The sequence below is a fragment of the Oncorhynchus nerka genome, linkage group LG10, assembly GCF_034236695.1.
Source record: "Oncorhynchus nerka isolate Pitt River linkage group LG10, Oner_Uvic_2.0, whole genome shotgun sequence".
Classification (NCBI taxonomy): Eukaryota; Metazoa; Chordata; class Actinopteri; order Salmoniformes; family Salmonidae; genus Oncorhynchus; species Oncorhynchus nerka.
Window position 1 is genome coordinate 26,489,858 of NC_088405.1, and position 17,035 is coordinate 26,506,892.

The 17,035-nt window shown below is 44.7% G+C and overlaps 1 protein-coding gene and 1 pseudogene across 2 annotated transcripts; both read left to right on the forward strand.

The window, feature by feature from the left end:
- Positions 1–5,028: 5,028 nt before the first annotated feature.
- On the forward strand, positions 5,029–15,907 carry LOC115135070 (BRISC complex subunit abraxas 2-like). 2 transcript variants are annotated; one of them, XM_029669321.2, is made up of 9 exons: positions 5,029–5,146; positions 6,010–6,100; positions 7,763–7,799; positions 8,152–8,218; positions 8,363–8,553; positions 12,082–12,204; positions 12,302–12,386; positions 12,875–12,992; positions 13,232–15,907. In XM_029669321.2, exons 1-9 carry the CDS (start codon positions 5,075–5,077, stop codon positions 13,768–13,770), a joined length of 1,323 nt encoding a protein of 440 aa, XP_029525181.1. In that variant the 5' UTR covers positions 5,029–5,074; the 3' UTR covers positions 13,771–15,907. The 2 variants fall into 2 exon arrangements, with proteins under 2 accessions (XP_029525181.1, XP_029525182.1); XM_029669322.2 differs by having other exon boundaries at positions 12,085–12,204.
- On the forward strand, positions 15,046–16,840 carry LOC135573698 (heparan sulfate glucosamine 3-O-sulfotransferase 2-like; annotated as a pseudogene).
- The last annotated feature ends 195 nt before the right edge of the window (positions 16,841–17,035 follow it).

Here is a 17,035-nt window from a genome sequence, read left to right on the forward strand (position 1 = left end):
GACGCTCTTATCCAGAGCGACTTACAAATTGGTGCATTCACCTTATGACCTCCAGTGGAACAGTAGTGCATCTAAATCTTTTCAGGGGGAGGGGGGGGTGAGAGGGATTACTTTATCCTATCCTAGGTATTCCTTAAAGAGGTGGGGTTTCAGGTGTCTCCGGAAGGTGGTGATTGACTCCGCTGTCCTGGCGTCGTGAGGGAGTTTGTTCCACCATTGGGGGGCCAGAGCAGCGAACAGTTTTGACTGGGCTGAGCGGGAACTGTACTTCCTCAGTGGTAGGGAGGCGAGCAGGCCAGAGGTGGATGAACGCAGTGCCCTTGTTTGGGTGTAGGGCCTGATCAGAGCCTGGAGGTACTGAGGTGCCGTTCCCCTCACAGCTCCGTAGGCAAGCACCATGGTCTTGTAGCGGATGCGAGCTTCAACTGGAAGCCAGTGGAGGGAGCGGAGGAGCGGGGTGACGTGAGAGAACTTGGGAAGGTTGAACACCAGACGGGCTGCGGCGTTCTGGATGAGTTGTAGGGGTTTAATGGCACAGGCAGGGAGCCCAGCCAACAGCGAGTTGCAGTAATCCAGACGGGAGATGACAAGTGCCTGGATTAGGACCTGCGCCGCTTCCTGTGTGAGGCAGGGTCGTACTCTGCGGATGTTGTAGAGCATGAACCTACAGGAACGGGCCACCGCCTTGATGTTAGTTGAGAACGACAGGGTGTTGTCCAGGATCACGCCAAGGTTCTTAGCGCTCTGGGAGGAGGACACAATGGAGTTGTCAACCGTGATGGCGAGATCATGGAACGGGCAGTCCTTCCCCGGGAGGAAGAGCAGCTCCGTCTTGCCGAGGTTCAGCTTGAGGTGGTGATCCGTCATCCACACGGATATGTCTGCCAGACATGCAGAGATGCGATTCGCCACCTGGTCATCAGAAGGGGGAAAGGAGAAGATTAATTGTGTGTCGTCTGCATAGCAATGATAGGAGAGACCATGTGAGGTTATGACAGAGCCAAGTGACTTGGTGTATAGCGAGAATAGGAGAGGGCCTAGAACAGAGCCCTGGGGGACACCAGTGGTGAGAGCACGTGGTATGGAGACGGATTCTCGCCACGCCACCTGGTAGGAGCGACCTGTCAGGTAGGACGCAATCCAAGCGTGGGCCGCGCCGGAGATGCCCAACTCGGAGAGGGTGGAGAGGAGGATCTGATGGTTCACAGTATCGAAGGCAGCCGATAGGTCTAGAAGGATGAGAGCAGAGGAGAGAGAGTTAGCTTTAGCAGTGCGGAGCGCCTCCGTGATACAGAGAAGAGCAGTCTCAGTTGAATGACTAGTCTTGAAACCTGACTGATTTGGATCAAGAAGGTCATTCTGAGAGAGATAGCGGGAGAGCTGGCCAAGGACGGCACGTTCAAGAGTTTTGGAGAGAAAAGAAAGAAGGGATACTGGTCTGTAGTTGTTGACATCGGAGGGATCGAGTGTAGGTTTTTTCAGAAGGGGTGCAACTCTCGCTCTCTTGAAGACGGAAGGGACGTAGCCAGCGGTCAGGGATGAGTTGATGAGCGAGGTGAGGTAAGGGAGGAGGTCTCCGGAAATGGTCTGGAGAAGAGAGGAGGGGATAGGGTCAAGCGGGCAGGTTGTAGGGCGGCCGGCCGTCACAAGACGCGAGATTTCATCTGGAGAGAGAGGGGAGAAAGAGGTCAGAGCACAGGGTAGGGCAGTGTGAGCAGAACCAGCGGTGTCGTTTGACTTAGCAAACGAGGATCGGATGTCGTCGACCTTCTTTTCAAAATGGTTGACGAAGTCATCTGCAGAGAGGGAGGAGGGGGGAGGGGGAGGAGGATTCAGGAGGGAGGAGAAGGTTGCAAAGAGCTTCCTAGGGTTAGAGGCAGATGATTGGAATTTAGAGTGGTAGAAAGTGGCTTTAGCAGCAGAGAGAGAAGAGGAAAATGTAGAGAGGAGGGAGTGAAAGGATGTCAGGTCCGCAGGGAGGCGAGTTTTCCTCCATTTCCGCTCGGCTGCCCGGAGCCCTGTTCTGTGAGCTCGCAATGAGTCGTCGAGCCACGGAGCGGGAGGGGAGGACCGAGCCGGCCTGGAGGATAGGGGACATAGAGAGTCAAAGGATGCAGAAAGGGAGGAGAGGAGGGTTGAGGAGGCAGAATCAGGAGATAGGTTGGAGAAGGTTTGAGCAGAGGGAAGAGATGATAGGATGGAAGAGGAGAGAGTAGCGGGGGAGAGAGAGCGAAGGTTGGGACGGCGCGATACCATCCGAGTAGGGGCAGTGTGGGAAGTGTTGGATGAGAGCGAGAGGGAAAAGGATACAAGGTAGTGGTCGGAGACTTGGAGGGGAGTTGCAACGAGGTTAGTGGAAGAACAGCATCTAGTAAAGATGAGGTCGAGCGTATTTCCTGCCTTGTGAGTAGGGGGGGAAGGTGAGAGGGTGAGGTCAAAAGAGGAGAGGAGTGGAAAGAAGGAGGCAGAGAGGAATGAGTCAAAGGTAGGCGTGGGGAGGTTAAAGTCGCCCAGAACTGTGAGAGGTGAGCCGTCCTCAGGAAAGGAGCTTATCAAGGCATCAAGCTCATTGATGAACTCTCCGAGGGAACCTGGAGGGCGATAAATGATAAGGATGTTAAGCTTGAAAGGGCTGGTAACTGTGACAGCATGGAATTCAAAGGAGACGATAGACAGATGGGTAAGGGGAGAAAGAGAGAATGACCACTTGGGAGAGATGAGGATCCCGGTGCCACCACCCCGCTGGCCAGAAGCTCTCGGGGTGTGCGAGAACACGTGGGCAGACGAAGAGAGAGCAGTAGGAGTAGCAGTGTTGTCTGTGGTGATCCATGTTTCCGTCAGTGCCAAGAAGTCGAGGGACTGGAGGGAGACATAGGCGGAGATGAACTCTGCCTTGTTGGCCGCAGATCGGCAGTTCCAGAGGCTACCGGAGACCTGGAACTCCACGTGGGTCGTGCGCGCTGGGACCACCAGATTAGGGTGGCCGCGGCCACGCGGTGTGGAGCGTTTGTATGGTCTGTGCAGAGAGGAGAGAACAGGGATAGACAGACACATAGTTGACAGGCTACACAAGAGGCTACGCTAATGCAAAGGAGATTGGAATGACAAGTGGACTACACGTCACGAGTGTTCAGAGAGTTAAGCTTACGTAGCAAGAATCTTATTGACTAAAATTATTAAAATGATACAGTACTGCTGAAGTAGGCTAGCTGGCAGAGGCTGCGTTGTTGACTAAGTAGGCTAGTTGGCATTGGCTGCGTTGTTGACACTACACTAATCAAGTCGTTCCGTTGAGTGTAATAGTTTCTACTGTGCTGCTATTCGGGGCTAGCTGGCTAGCTAGCAGTGTTGATTACGTTACGTTGCGTTAAAAGAACGACAATAGCTGGCTAACTAACCTAGGAAATCGCTCTAGACTACACAATTATCTTTGATACAAAGACGGCTGTGTAGCTAGCTATGTAGCTAGCTACGATCAAACAAATCAAGCCGTTGTACTGTAATGAAATGAAATGAAAAATGTGATACTACCTGTGGAGCGAAGCGAAATGCGACCGGATTGTTGAGTGCAGAAGTTCTGTTCGGTAGACGTTGGCTAGCTGTTGGCTAGCTAGCAGAGTCTCCTATGCAATGATTATATCAAGCGAGTGACTCTACAAACTTGTTAGATACATTTGTTGTCAGTTTTGGTTGTGTTTCAGATTATTTTGTGCCCAATAGAAATGAACGATAAATAATGTATTGTGTCATTTTGGAGTACTTTTATTGTAAATAAGAATATAATATGTTTCTAAACACTCCTACATTAATGTGGATGCTAAAGTGATTACGCATAGTCCTGGATTAATTGTGAATAATGACAAGTGATAATGTTACAGAGGCATAAATATCATACCCCCCCCCCTGTTACTGTAATGGTGAGACATAGGTCTATGCACAATACAGTCCAATAGTGCCACCAACTGTTAAGTATACCATCTGCTGTAACCGTGCACAGTACAATTGCCGGTATACACACGACTAAAACACTAAAAAGTTTATTTTTGTTATTGAAAACCGCACAACTCCATTACTATGTGATAACAAAGCTATTAGCCTGCTACTGTACTGTGAAACAGCAGTTACAGCTGTTACAGTAGTGATTAGCATTTCTACACACACAGCAGGTAGGACTTACCTTGACTTCCACATTAGACAAGTCTTCTGTCTGCAGTACATTTCTTGAAGTTCTACAGAGGCTACAGAAGTATCTATTCCTGTGGAAAATCTGAATGCATAAAGAATATGTCATGCAAAGGTACAAGCTAATGTTGTCCTATATGCTACAGGTGTGTAGGCCTAATTGGCATTTTTACATCATAGTAATTACACACCTTCAAATTTGAGTTCAAAGCCTACCAGCTCAATTAAGAGGATGCCATTCCCCTCGCCAATATCAAGTATGACAGAGATTTCTGTGTTTTCCTCTTTTTCCATCCACCCGCAGCACATGGTCCATACTCTCTTCTCGAAACCTTGGGAGAGATGGGGCACAGTACAGAACAATGACAACTGTAGCAACTTGGTGACCATAATGTGTCCTTTGTAGCTGGATACTGTAGTAGGTAGTTCGCCGGTGCAAAGTGTTGCAGGCAAAATGAACGTAAAGGTTTGTAGGCAAATTAATGTTCAACCCTTCTGAAAACACCCGATCCAAAGTTGATAGGGCTGCACAGAACAATTTATACACATAATGACTATACCTTATCTCACGTCTCTAATGTCTTTAAATATCTGCAATTCCCTCTGGTACGCATCATCCCAGTTTAGAAAAATACTGTATAAACTAAAACAACTATCAAAGTAACAAACGCATTCACAATGACAACGTATTCATCAACTTTCATGTGCACATATTATGTATGTTTTAAATTAGATTAATAGTTAGTCCGCGTAAAGTAAGCTATCTGCGCTATCGATATAATAATACACACCAAATCATACACCCAAAGAGAAGTTGCCCCGGGGTGTTTACGCGGAGAGGAGCGTGCGTGCAAACGCAGTGGGTGGTGGGATAGATGGGGATGTTTCCATCATGGCGGCTTCCATTTCGGGCTATACTTTTAGTTCTGTGTGTTATCACAGCGCTAACAGCAACTCTGATCATGTACGTACCGGGGACATTTGAATGAATTATGAGAGAGTGCATACATTTGTTTAATTGCAACTTGGGTGTATATTTGGACTTTATTCTCGGGCATAAACTCAGTGGGTTTCCCAGTGTCATCTTCCTGTTGCTAGCTAACGTTCGCTAGTAGTTAGCTAGCTACGTGCCATCACTACAGCAAGACATTTGCTAACTAAACTGTAATACTTAGGGTGGACTTTCAGTGGTGTCGACTTTACAACACTGATGTAGTTATATGTAGCTAGCTAGCTAGCTAGTTAGTTGGCTAACAATATTACGAAAATGTGCAATTGCATCACATTATGCACATTAAACATGACAAATTAGCTAGCTGGCTAACGTCACAGATAGCACAGTTGCTATGTCATCAGAAAGGTAGAGCTGAGATTTGTTTTTGTTTTTCCGCTCTATGTTAACTAGCTAGCTAATGTACAACATATCTTGCTAAATGTTAGATTAATTTTTCTGAAAAGTAAAGTGTTGTGAAGTAATTTTCTAGCACTGTCACCACATGTCTCGCGAGCTAGCTAGCAAGTTTGTTGGACAACTAGGATGTGAATTCTGATAAGCTTATAAACAATAATCAAGTCAATCAGCGTGCATTCAAGCCACAACAGTTTTTGTTTACCATTTGATAGAAAACTGGATTGACACCTGTTAGCAAACAGAGTTGAGAGTCGATGCTGCTGTTTCACCTGACATTTGACACATGACTTGATTTGACTGTGTAGCCAGAGCTTGATAAGTGTCAGGCCTCAAACAGTATTTGTTGTATAATTGTAGTATTAGTAGTTGCCTTTCTGCCACGTTTTGTCATTAGAAACAACTTTTTGCTCCTACAGGAGGGCTTCCTTTTAGGAGAAGTAAGGCAAGAGGAAACTGTCAGCATCAGTGATACACAGATCAGCAGTGCTGAACTCCTCCAAGTAGTAGGTAAGACCTTGGATTCCCCATTCATAGAAGTGAACTGCTTTAGCACCTATTGACAATAGTATATTCTAACCAGGGGAGTTTTGTTAAGAGCTTGCTTGCTCAACAAATTGATACGCATCGCTTGCGGTAAGTTTTTGGAAACATAAGGAACATATCATTCGTATCAGCAAGAAATTATTTTCAAAAAACAAAATGTTAAAGCTGGAATATTGAACTTTTTGGGTGAGCTGACTAAATTTACAAAGAAATTAGTTATAAATCTGTCATTCTCGTTGAACGCAAGTCTAAGAAGTGGTAGATCTGCACTATTTCTATACTTTCCATTCTTAAGTTTAATTTTTGTATCTTTTATTTGAAACAGCTGAAAATGCAATATTTTTGGTTATGGAAAATATATTTCACCGCAGTTTAGATGGTACAATGATTCTCTACACTATACTTGCTTGTTTTGTCACATTAACTGAAATTAGGCAAACTATTTGAATTTTAGCAACCAGGAAATGGTGGAGCGATTTCTGCATAGTGCAGCTTTAACTTAATACACACCTTTTTATAGGGTTGGGTTAGTGTTCCGACACGGCCAAATCTCCATGTTACATCGCTTGTTTACGGAAGACAGACTGAAGATGTAGGTGGCCACCTGGGCTAATTAGTTATCTAGCGTGCTCTGAAATCTTGTGTGTAAGCTAACTGGGAAGGAAGTCTAGTTAATCAACTGGAGGCACACAGAGCTTGTTGATCTGTGCAAAACTGCTACAGTATGTATTAATTTTTTTATTTGAAAGATTCTTTCTCGCAGATATGAAAGATAAGGTGCATATCAGCATGTTTCGAAAACCAACTTTTCTAAACGTTAAAACAGTGTTGGTATTGTAGTTCACATGGAGCCAAATATGGGCAAATGTAACTGCTGAAAACATACGTAGAAGAAGGGTTTTCGAGAGCTAGGCCTCGGATAGCCTAACTCTTTGACATGTGGGAACTCAACTCAAAGAAACCGACCTATTTGTTTCCAGGCTTGTCTTGACTGAATATGCGCCGTGCTACTGTGGAATTCTGTCAAACTGGACTGTCAGGTTTCAGATTAAAAGGAGTGTCTCATAGTTTTTTCTGCTTATAGTGGGTCCTTCACAGCAGCTGTTCAATATATTATGTAGCTAGTCTCTGGGAAATGGGATTTGTACACAATAGACTGTAGGCTAAAGTCTTAGAATTGTAGTTGTCTCAACGATAAAAAAAAAGGGACAATCTGCTGTTGCTACATCCATTTTCAGATGTTTAAATTCATGATATATACTTATTGACTTATGTCTCATATCCTGTTCAACTTTCGTACCCATCAGAACCCAAAATATGAGCTTGTTTACTCCTTTGTTTACGTTTACATTGTTAACAAACAAACCCTGTATAGCCTCAAAACATGGTTAAAACTATAATGTTCATATCATGGATGGCCAGTCCATGTATCCATAGCTCTGTCCATGAGTCTGAGTGGTTACATTTCTCCAGCCCCATCCCTCCGCTGTTTACCAAATCGTTGGCGGTGTGGCCACTTTATTGTTCAAACTGCAGATTACACCTTTTAAAGCGGTAGGATGCCATAGACTAACATTATATATAAGTTTAATAACCATGTATTTGCTGTGTTCTTTTTAAAAACAGAAGTCCATAATCATGAACCTTGTGCACAGCTATTTAGGTAAGATTTGATGTTATTTAAAATTCTATGGAATTTGTTGTCCTTAGACATTTTGTGACATTATTTTTCATAAAACTGTTTTTCAAATGACTGCTTGGTTTATGTGCAAACTAAAGTTATGGGCTCAAATATAATTAGCCTAGACTAGTGATATATTTCATAAATGTATTCTCCAATCTGAGAGCAAGCTTTGTCTTGATCATGCACGTTGTAGGCCAAATACCGTACAGTACTTTCATTCAACAAATTAGGGATGTAATTGTCAGTGAACAGCAGGTGGCCCCACCCCACCAGAAGTCTTGAGTAATGCAGACCTACTATGTGGAAATTTATTTTTTTATCTCCCCACCAGTTTTTATGATTATGCTGGAAAAGTCAATGATGAGAATCTTAACAGAATTCTTAAAGACAGACACAAAGTGAGTATTTATTATAGGCCTATTTGTATGTGCATTAGTAGCATTATTGAACAGGAGTATCTAGCGATCAGTCTGTACATGTAGCTTAAACACTGTCTGTGCATCTTCTTAATGACCCTCTTGAACTTGACCCCCCCTGTGTAGAATGTCATTGGCTGGTACAGGTTCAGGAGGAACACGCAGCAGCAGATGTCGTTCAGGGAACAGATCATCCACAAGCAGCTGACCCAGCTCCTGGGCGTGCCTGACCTAGTCTTCCTCCTCTTCAGCTTCATCTCCACAGCTAACAACTCCACACACGCACTGGAGTATGTGCTGTTCAGACCCAACCGCAGGTAGGACTACCCACGCACAGCAATATGCACACTGTACCAAACAGCATGCATAAACAGGCTGGTGCATATATTGGTGATGCTGAACAATCCACACATACAGACCAACACTGTTCATGAAGTTGACTGTTAAGCCTCCCTCCTCTGTGTTCATTCCCACGCTGTTGCTCACCCTATGCAGCCAGGTCATTGTGTGTGGGAGGCGAATCAGAGCTCGGGTCCATCAAGTGCAGCTCTGTTGCCTTCAGTCTGCAAGAGGTGCCAGCTTGGAATGAATAATAATTTAGTTTTTTGAACTGACTCACTGTCCTCACAAGGGGAAACTAAAATCTGAATCTGTAATTTGAAAGTGGCCCTTAATTTTCATCTCCTACTGAGGCAACATAAGGACACAGCTGTTGTCAGTGGCACAGAATCCACAGAGGAGGAGAACACTAGTGGCCTCTCCTTAATGGTTGCTAGTTGTGGAAGCACCTCAGGTGCATAGGCATATCATTTATAGAATGACCGTTCAGATAAATCACACATGGATTAAACAACTATTTATGGTCTGGCCATTCTATATGTAGGGTCAGATGGACTGCCCAGCGGGAGGTCTGTCAGTAGGGATTAAAGGCTTGTGTGCTTCTCTGTCCGTGGCTTGAGGGCTCAGAGTGGGTTGCTCGAGGCCTGGAGGGATTGTGTGTGTGGGTGGCACCCTACATCAGCAGATTTTTACAGCTTCTGAACTCTCAACAAGATCCATTGGATCTGAGTATCAATCAAAGCAATGTAGTAAAATTTTGCTGCCCTACATACAAGTTAAAGGGGACCAGCCATCAATGGGTGAAGCATGAAACATACCGAGAATCTCACTGCCGATTGGTACTTATCACAGTGGGAGGCTGTTCCTTCTCTTGCTAGAACGAGCGGTACCTGCTGCATGCCGACCCGGTAGTGACGAACATTCCGATTCTACTTATAGAATCACAATGCTCGTCAGTGGCCAACAACTTGACTTTGAGCCAATCAGAGAACACAAACCCCCATGTGGGGGAGCCCCCAACCCCCCACAAAAAAACAACGTCATAATAATTTGGGCATTTTCTCCGTAGGCTAAATCCACAGATGAGCCAGTCACACTTCATTTACAATTTAGGCTATGGGATGGTAGCTAGCTAAGTGCACAGACACAATGCATACAACACTAAATACGTCTTCCAAGCTAGCTAACCACTGTAGGATTGATATTATAATGGATTAGCTAGTTTCCATGGAACGGCTGCCTGTGTTGGCTGCTTGTGCTAGCTAGTGAATATGCTAATGTTAGCTAGCTATCTAAACATTTCAAGTATGGGTATATGATTGAAACATACTGTATAGCAGGGCTGCCCAATCCTCTTCCTGGAGATCTACTGTCGTGTGAAGTAGCTTCCTAGTAGCGAGTATCACAGACAGTCACAGTAAGAACACTCATACAACACATGAAGCAACAGAGTACACCCATTTTGGAGGAACCTATTTAAGAAAGATCAAGTGTAATATATTATAAAAATAAAGCGAACAGGATGGAATATGAGGAAAAATGCCCAAAGCGTAAGACTGCTGAACTATTAATGAAATGACCCCCTAAACCACACTTCTTAACACCCGCCCACTTAACCCGGAAGCCAGCAGCGCAAATGTGTCAGAGGAAATATCGTTTAACTGACGACCGAGGTCAGCCTGCAGCCGCACGGCACGCCACAAGGAGTTGCTAGACCGCGATGAGCCAAGTAAAGCCCCAAACAGCCAAACCCTCCCCTAACCCAGACGATATCGGTGGGCCAATTGTGCGTCGCCCTATGGAACTATGTGCAAAGCTGTCATCAAGGCAACGGGTGGCTACTTTGAAGATTCTCAAGTATAAAATATATTCTTATTTGTTTAATACTTTTTTGGTTACGACATGATTCCATATGTGTTATTTCATAGTTTTGATGTCTTCACTAATATTCTAAAACGTCAAATAGTACAAATAAAGAAAAACCTTTGAATGAGTAGGTGTGTCCAAACCTATGGAGTCATGTTGGACCACAGAGTGAAGGGGGGTAGATCAGCATTAATTATGCAGATAGATTGATTTTATATATATGGGGATTGGAAATGATGCAGACAGACATTGATGTAAGCTACAATCTATCATTTATTTTATGTTTATATATATATATATGTATATATATATTCTACAAAACTTTTAATCTAAAACGATTGTCTATTTTATAACTGAAAATGAACATTTTATTTGTGTAGAACTAACAGTGAAATAAGACTCGGGCTCATCCTCTCGCTTCAAAACAGATGTCCGAACTCTCGTGGTACGGTAGCTTACTTTACCGCAGTTGCCTGGTAAGAAACGGAAGAAAAAAAACACTGCTCAATCAAAACTGTCTAACCTACAGCAGACCGCTTTCAACACGCCCACTCCTTTCCACACGCCCACTCCTTTCCACACGCCCACTCCTTTCCACACGCCCACTCCTTTCCACACGCCCACTCCTTTCCACACGCCCACTCCTTTCCACACGCCCACTCCTTTCCTTTCAACACACCTACCACTTTCCTTTCAACACGCCCACTCCTTTCCACACGCCCACCACTTTCCTTTCAACACGCCCACCACTTTCCTTTCAACACGCCCACTCCTTTCCACACGCCCACCACTTTCCTTTCAACACGCCCACCACCCTCCTTTCAACACGCCCACTCCTTTCCACACGCCCACCACTTTCCTTTCCACACGCCCACCACTTTCCTTTCAACACGCCCACCACTTTCCTTTCAACACGCCCACTCCTTTCCACACGCCCACCACTTTCTTTTCAACGAGCCCACTCCTTTCCACACGCCCACCACTTTCCTTTCAACACGCCCACTCCTTTCCACACGCCCACCACTTTCTTTTCAACGAGCCCACTCCTTTCCACACGCCCGCCACTTTCCTTTCCACACGCCCGCCACTTTCCTTTCCACACGCCCGCCACTTTCCTTTCCACACGCCCACCACTTTCCTTTCCACACGCCCACCCCTTCACTTTCCACACGCCCACTAGCCCATACTCCGGTCTCCATATCGGGAGGCAGCTACTCCAAACATTTAGCTATGGTCTGGCACTGGCAGTACAGGATTATGGAGATTGAATTACATTTCTTTCTTTGTTATTTAGCTGTGGCCGTCTGGCTAGTATCAACAAGGGCTTTCTACAAAATAGCAACATTAGCACAGATTGTTTGGAATTTAGAACATAAGCAATATGCACGGATATGCATTGCCAAACAACACTACTGCCACCTTCTGGTTTGGAGTATTTTAACAAGGCTGAGTGGCTAACGACTTCCAAGGTCTTTGCTGTGTGAACACAAAAGATATTGACTGCCGACACTCTGTTCAGAGGTGCTAAGTACTGTCAGCAAGCTAACTTTTGACAATCCAACCAGTGTGTCTGAGCTTTAAGGGTCTTTTGGGATAGACTGCCTGTAGTGTGTTATCAGGCTAACTCTGGTTCCACCCAGCAGGTACAACCAAAGGGTGACCCTCCACATCCCCAACCTGGGCACCACCAGCCAGCAGGAATACAAAGTCTCCTCTGTCCCCAACACCTCACTCAACTATGCCAAGGTCATCAAAGAGCACGGGTGAGTGTCTCCCACATGTAGGCCCTGTCAAGTAGTTTCTTTTTTAGTATTGAGAATCATGTGTTGATGGAAATGGGTCGTACCGTATGTTTTGCAGGGCTGAATTCTTTGATAAAGACGGTGTGATGAAGGATATCAGAACAATTTTTCAAGTCTACGGTGCACTACAAGATAGAGTGCAAGTGAGTTGACTGCCTGCAAATGTCCTATTCATACCCTTCAAGTCACATCTTTACTTGGATTAACAGCAATGTGCTGTTTTGGTTGACCCCATGGCTACAGTGCATTCGGAAAGTATTCAGACCCCTTGACTTTTTCCACATTTTCTTACGTTACAGCGTTATTCTAAAATGTATTACTTGCGGAGGAGTATTTCTGTCTGTAATTAAAGCCCTTCTGTGGGGAAAAATGTATTCTGATTGGCTGGGTGCTGGTTCCCCAGCAGGTTGGTCTGGCTCCCAAGTGGGTGGGCCTATGTCCTCACAGGCCAACCTTTGACTGCACCCCTGCCCAGTCATGTGAAATCCATAGATTAGGGCCTAATGTATTTATTTCCTTATATGAACTGTAACTCAGTAAAATCTTTGAAATTGTTGTATGTTGCGTTTTTATATATTTTTTTAGATAAATAGTGATATGATTCTTGATAGCTTTTTCTTGGCTTTTTCAGGCTGTATGTGGAGAGGTTGAGCAGAATGAACGCGTGAAAGAGAAATTCCAGGAGGAGGTGAACAAACTCAAACAGCAAATTGCTCTCAGGAAACAAAAATCTGCAGAGGAGGAGAGAAGTATGTTACTTAATTGGGTTTGAATTTGACTGCTCTGGCCATCTCATTCTCTCATGACATTTATTCTTGAATCAACTATCCATTCCCTGTAACCATTTCTGGGGAGGTGTTTTACGTGGTATTAAGCAAATACAATTTCTTTATTTAAGATGGGGGGAGCAAAAACAAACCAGGACGTTTTTAGTTTTGCATTGAATCCCCGTTTAATCTTAGCCTGGATGCCTATTCCTGTACTTTAGGACTCCAGGAGGCGCAGAACCCTGAGCAACGTCCTACTCCTGAGGAGAACTCTGAGCCCCCGGAGACCTCCCTCCTGTCCAGGGTGATCTTTCACACCCCATCTACCCCCGAGCGGCTAGGTCCCTCTGCAAACCCCCCTTCCTACGCAGACCTCCTCTCCTTGCAGGATGACTCGCTCCTCCCCTCCTTGTCCTCCCCTACCAGTGCTGCGCTGCTTCCCCGTCCCCAGGCTGTGGGCTCTCCAGGCCACCCTTCTCCCAGTCCTCTGGGTCTGAACCCCAGCCCTGCTCCTAGCCCCAGTACGCCCTACCTGGGGAACGGAGACGGATCCAGCTCTGACTCCCTGGACAGACAGGCTGCAGGGCAAGAGGATGATGAGGAGGATGATGATGATGATGAGGACAGCAGTGAGTATGAGAACCTTGTGAGCGAGGTGGCACAGTTGCCCCCGGTTACTGCCAGTGTGTTGGCGCAGGGCCGCCCAGCTGCCCTCAGTCCAGACGGTGATGCCTCAGTCCTTGGCTCACAGACTTCGTAGACGCCAGCCATGGGGACACAATTAACTGACACACTGGGAGAGGATGGCATCCCAACCAATCAAAGAGAGTAGTCTTCTATATTACAGAGGAAGTGCCAGCCCGGAAAATAAAAGGCATGTGTATTTCTGTTCGCTTTTAGTTTGATAACCGTTCTGGGGGGTAATGTCATGCTTCATGGGCTATACTTTTCTGTCTAGAGTGGTAAAGCCTCCAGTGAATGTGTTTGATTTAGGGACTGATTACGTTATAACTGAATAAACGCCAACCGGTTTGTCCGACCTCTCTGAATGGATAGACCCCCTCCGCTCGTCCTGGATCATGCTGCGTCACATCTGCATCATCAACTTTGAGCATCCAATTGTACCATTACCTCTTGCACTATGTTTGCCTTTTAACAATTTATTTAAGACAAGCAAAGAGAAAATGTTCTGTGGCCTTCAAACTTTTCTTTTTAGTGAGACAGGTGAGTGGTTCTTTTTTTGTCTTTCCTTTTTCTTTATTTTGCTTATTACAAAGAAGTAATATATGTATGTGTAAGCTATAATTTCATTAGTCTGCACAGTTCTGATACTCTACTTTGAGCTGTCTTTATTAGGATCTAATTTCCTTTAACAATCAATGGATTTTATGCCTATTTAGATGACAAAGAGTCTAGATTCAGTTTTACTTCGCCACTACTGTAATTTGTGCTTATATTAATTTTTAGGACAAAATAACAGCTATGACCCAGTCAGAAGAATTCGTGGATAGCACCTCTGCATGCAGTATGAAGGAAGTTAGTTTCACGAGCCAATGCTAACTAAAGTTAGCGCAAAGACGAGAAGTCTATAGGTACACTTGCATACGAAAAATGGTATCTACGAGTTCATCTGACTATGGGTGACTATAAAAAAACAGATTCTCGCAGTATCCCTAATTAATGTTACTCAATGTCTAATTTTTCTTAAATAACACTGAAACAACTATGCGCTTTGCTGCACATAACACATTTAGAGGATTTCGTTATTGTGCTTTACCAATGCTGTTCAGTTGTGCCACTTGAGAAGTACGCTTTGATCACCTGAGCTGAGCTAGCTCAGCTTTTGTGGATTGTATGGTGTTGACGGGGAGAAAACACAACGTACTCTAGCTTTACTAACCAGACCTTGCTGCTGCATCAGAGCTACCACTTAACAAGAAAACTGTGCATCGACATTAACCTGTCTGCTTCTTTCATCTCATGTCCTTGCACTGCTGGTCGTCTCCATTTCTGCAGAGTGCTGAAACTGACTAGAATGGCTTCCCCCAAGGTAATTCTGAGGGAACGGTTTCCCCCTGTAGCTATATGTTACAGCCTTGGAACAAGACATCTCCTGACTGTCTTGTCAACACCAATAGACCTCACACTCTCAAAGCTGATTGGGCTAAATGTGTATGGACCTTGATAATGTGACAAAAATGACCTCAATTCAGAGTCCAGTGCCTTCCATTTTGGCAGTTGCACCGGCTCGTTACTACACGCACAATGCAAGCGACTGGAAAGAAGAAAGGTTGTTCCAATTGTGGGCAGATTATCATTCACCCTGCAGTGTTATCCAAGCCTTGTGTATATAGCTTTTCCCATGTGCAGCCCACATTGTATGTCGCTCTTTCTGCCTTAGGGTCAACTTGCTTTCCTTCATCACTCAGCATTACTGTATAATGTCAACTCATAGCTTGGTGGACTGGTACTCTAATTTGTTTTAGAAAATATTAATTACTGAACAACGAAGTCCCACAAAAGATTATAATGACAAATTCGAGAAAGGAGTGATTTCCACTTGAGCACTTGAATCAACAATGGGAGTTAAGAAAAAGTCATCAATAATGAATGTACACTGTGCAGTATATAGGAGGTTGTAGCATTCAAACAGCACTTATTTATGAGAATCTCAGTCGCGATGGAAGTGGCTGGCAGGAGAGAAGGGTGAAAGTACTCTTTAATAACATGGTTTGGCCCCTAGCTAGAAGTGGCCCCTGAGAGCCTGTAACTTCTCCCTGAAGTACAAAGTCCCATCACATCACTCATGTCTGTAAGGTCGGTGGGACAGGAAAAGGCCAAGTTCTTTTGGTCACTTGGTTCTTAAGTGGGTTGTAATAATAAAAGAGACATGCTTATTTGGTTTGCAGAGTCATTTGTTCTCACTTTCTGCCCACTTTTGAGACCAGAGCCGAGGGTTGTCCAGAAAGACCAACTGATAGCAATTCACATCTCTCACTTGGCTTGGACTGAAATACGTGCTGGTACTCGTTTTGGGTGCCGGTACTGTTTTGTTTATTTATTTTTTAGATATTCCCAGATGCATCACCAGTATGTCCCCCAACACCAAGCTGATTGGGGTGGTGCGTAACCCAGTCGCCAGAGCCATCTCAGACTACACACACACTCTGTCCATGAAGCCGGACATGCCCACCTTCAAGGAGTTGGCCTTCCAGAACCGAAGCCAGGGTATGGTAGACACCTCATCGAATGCGATCTGCGTAGGGATGTACATCCGCCCACCTAGAGAACTGGCTGCAGTACATTCACCTCCCCCAGATCCACTTTGTGAGCGGCTGATCACGGACCCGGCGGGGTAGCTGGGCTGCATCTAGGACTTCTTGGTTCTCAAACGCATCATCACAGACAAGCACTTCAACCGAACCAAAGACTTCCCTTGCCTGAAGAAACAAGAGAGCAGCAGCCAGCCCAAGGGTAGAACCCATGCGAAGATAGACAGGGAAGTCATTGAGCAGCTCTTGAACTTTTTTATTGGCCTTTTAATATCAAATTCAATGAGATGGTGGGGCAAGACTTAAGGTGGGATTGAGATTCTGATTAAAAAAAGAGGTGACATGTTTATTATATGGTTACCTCAGTGGTGTCTTTAAAAAGAGGACACCTTCAAGTGAATCCAATTTCTCTTCATGTTTGAAAATACAGTGCGAGTTTACAAAGGTGTGTGATCTGCCTATAACTTTAAAACCTTTACAACTTACTTCCTAGTTCCTACTTTAACATCATGCCTGTTTTGTTAACCAAATAAAATATAAATATATGCTGCCATGTCATTTAGTCTCACAATAAGTATTTGTAATTCACTAAATTGTGTTTCTACGCAAAGGCCTGTTACTTTTACATCACTGTACCTTGTCAATCGTCCCAACTCGATGGACAACAATAGAGTATAGTGACAGCTGAGATTAGTTGTAATATGTCTATCCTGTGCTACACTATATCTACAAATGTGGTCACCACTTCAAATT

Coding starts and splice junctions, on each gene's coding strand:
- LOC115135070 (XM_029669321.2), top strand. CDS start 5,075: ATGGCGGCTTCCATTTCGGGCTATACTTTTAGTTCTGTGTGTTATCAC. Junction 8,219..8,362: donor TTCTTAAAGACAGACACAAA/GTGAGTATTTAT, acceptor CCCCCTGTGTAG/AATGTCATTGGCTGGTACAG. Junction 12,205..12,301: donor AAGGTCATCAAAGAGCACGG/GTGAGTGTCTCC, acceptor TATGTTTTGCAG/GGCTGAATTCTTTGATAAAG.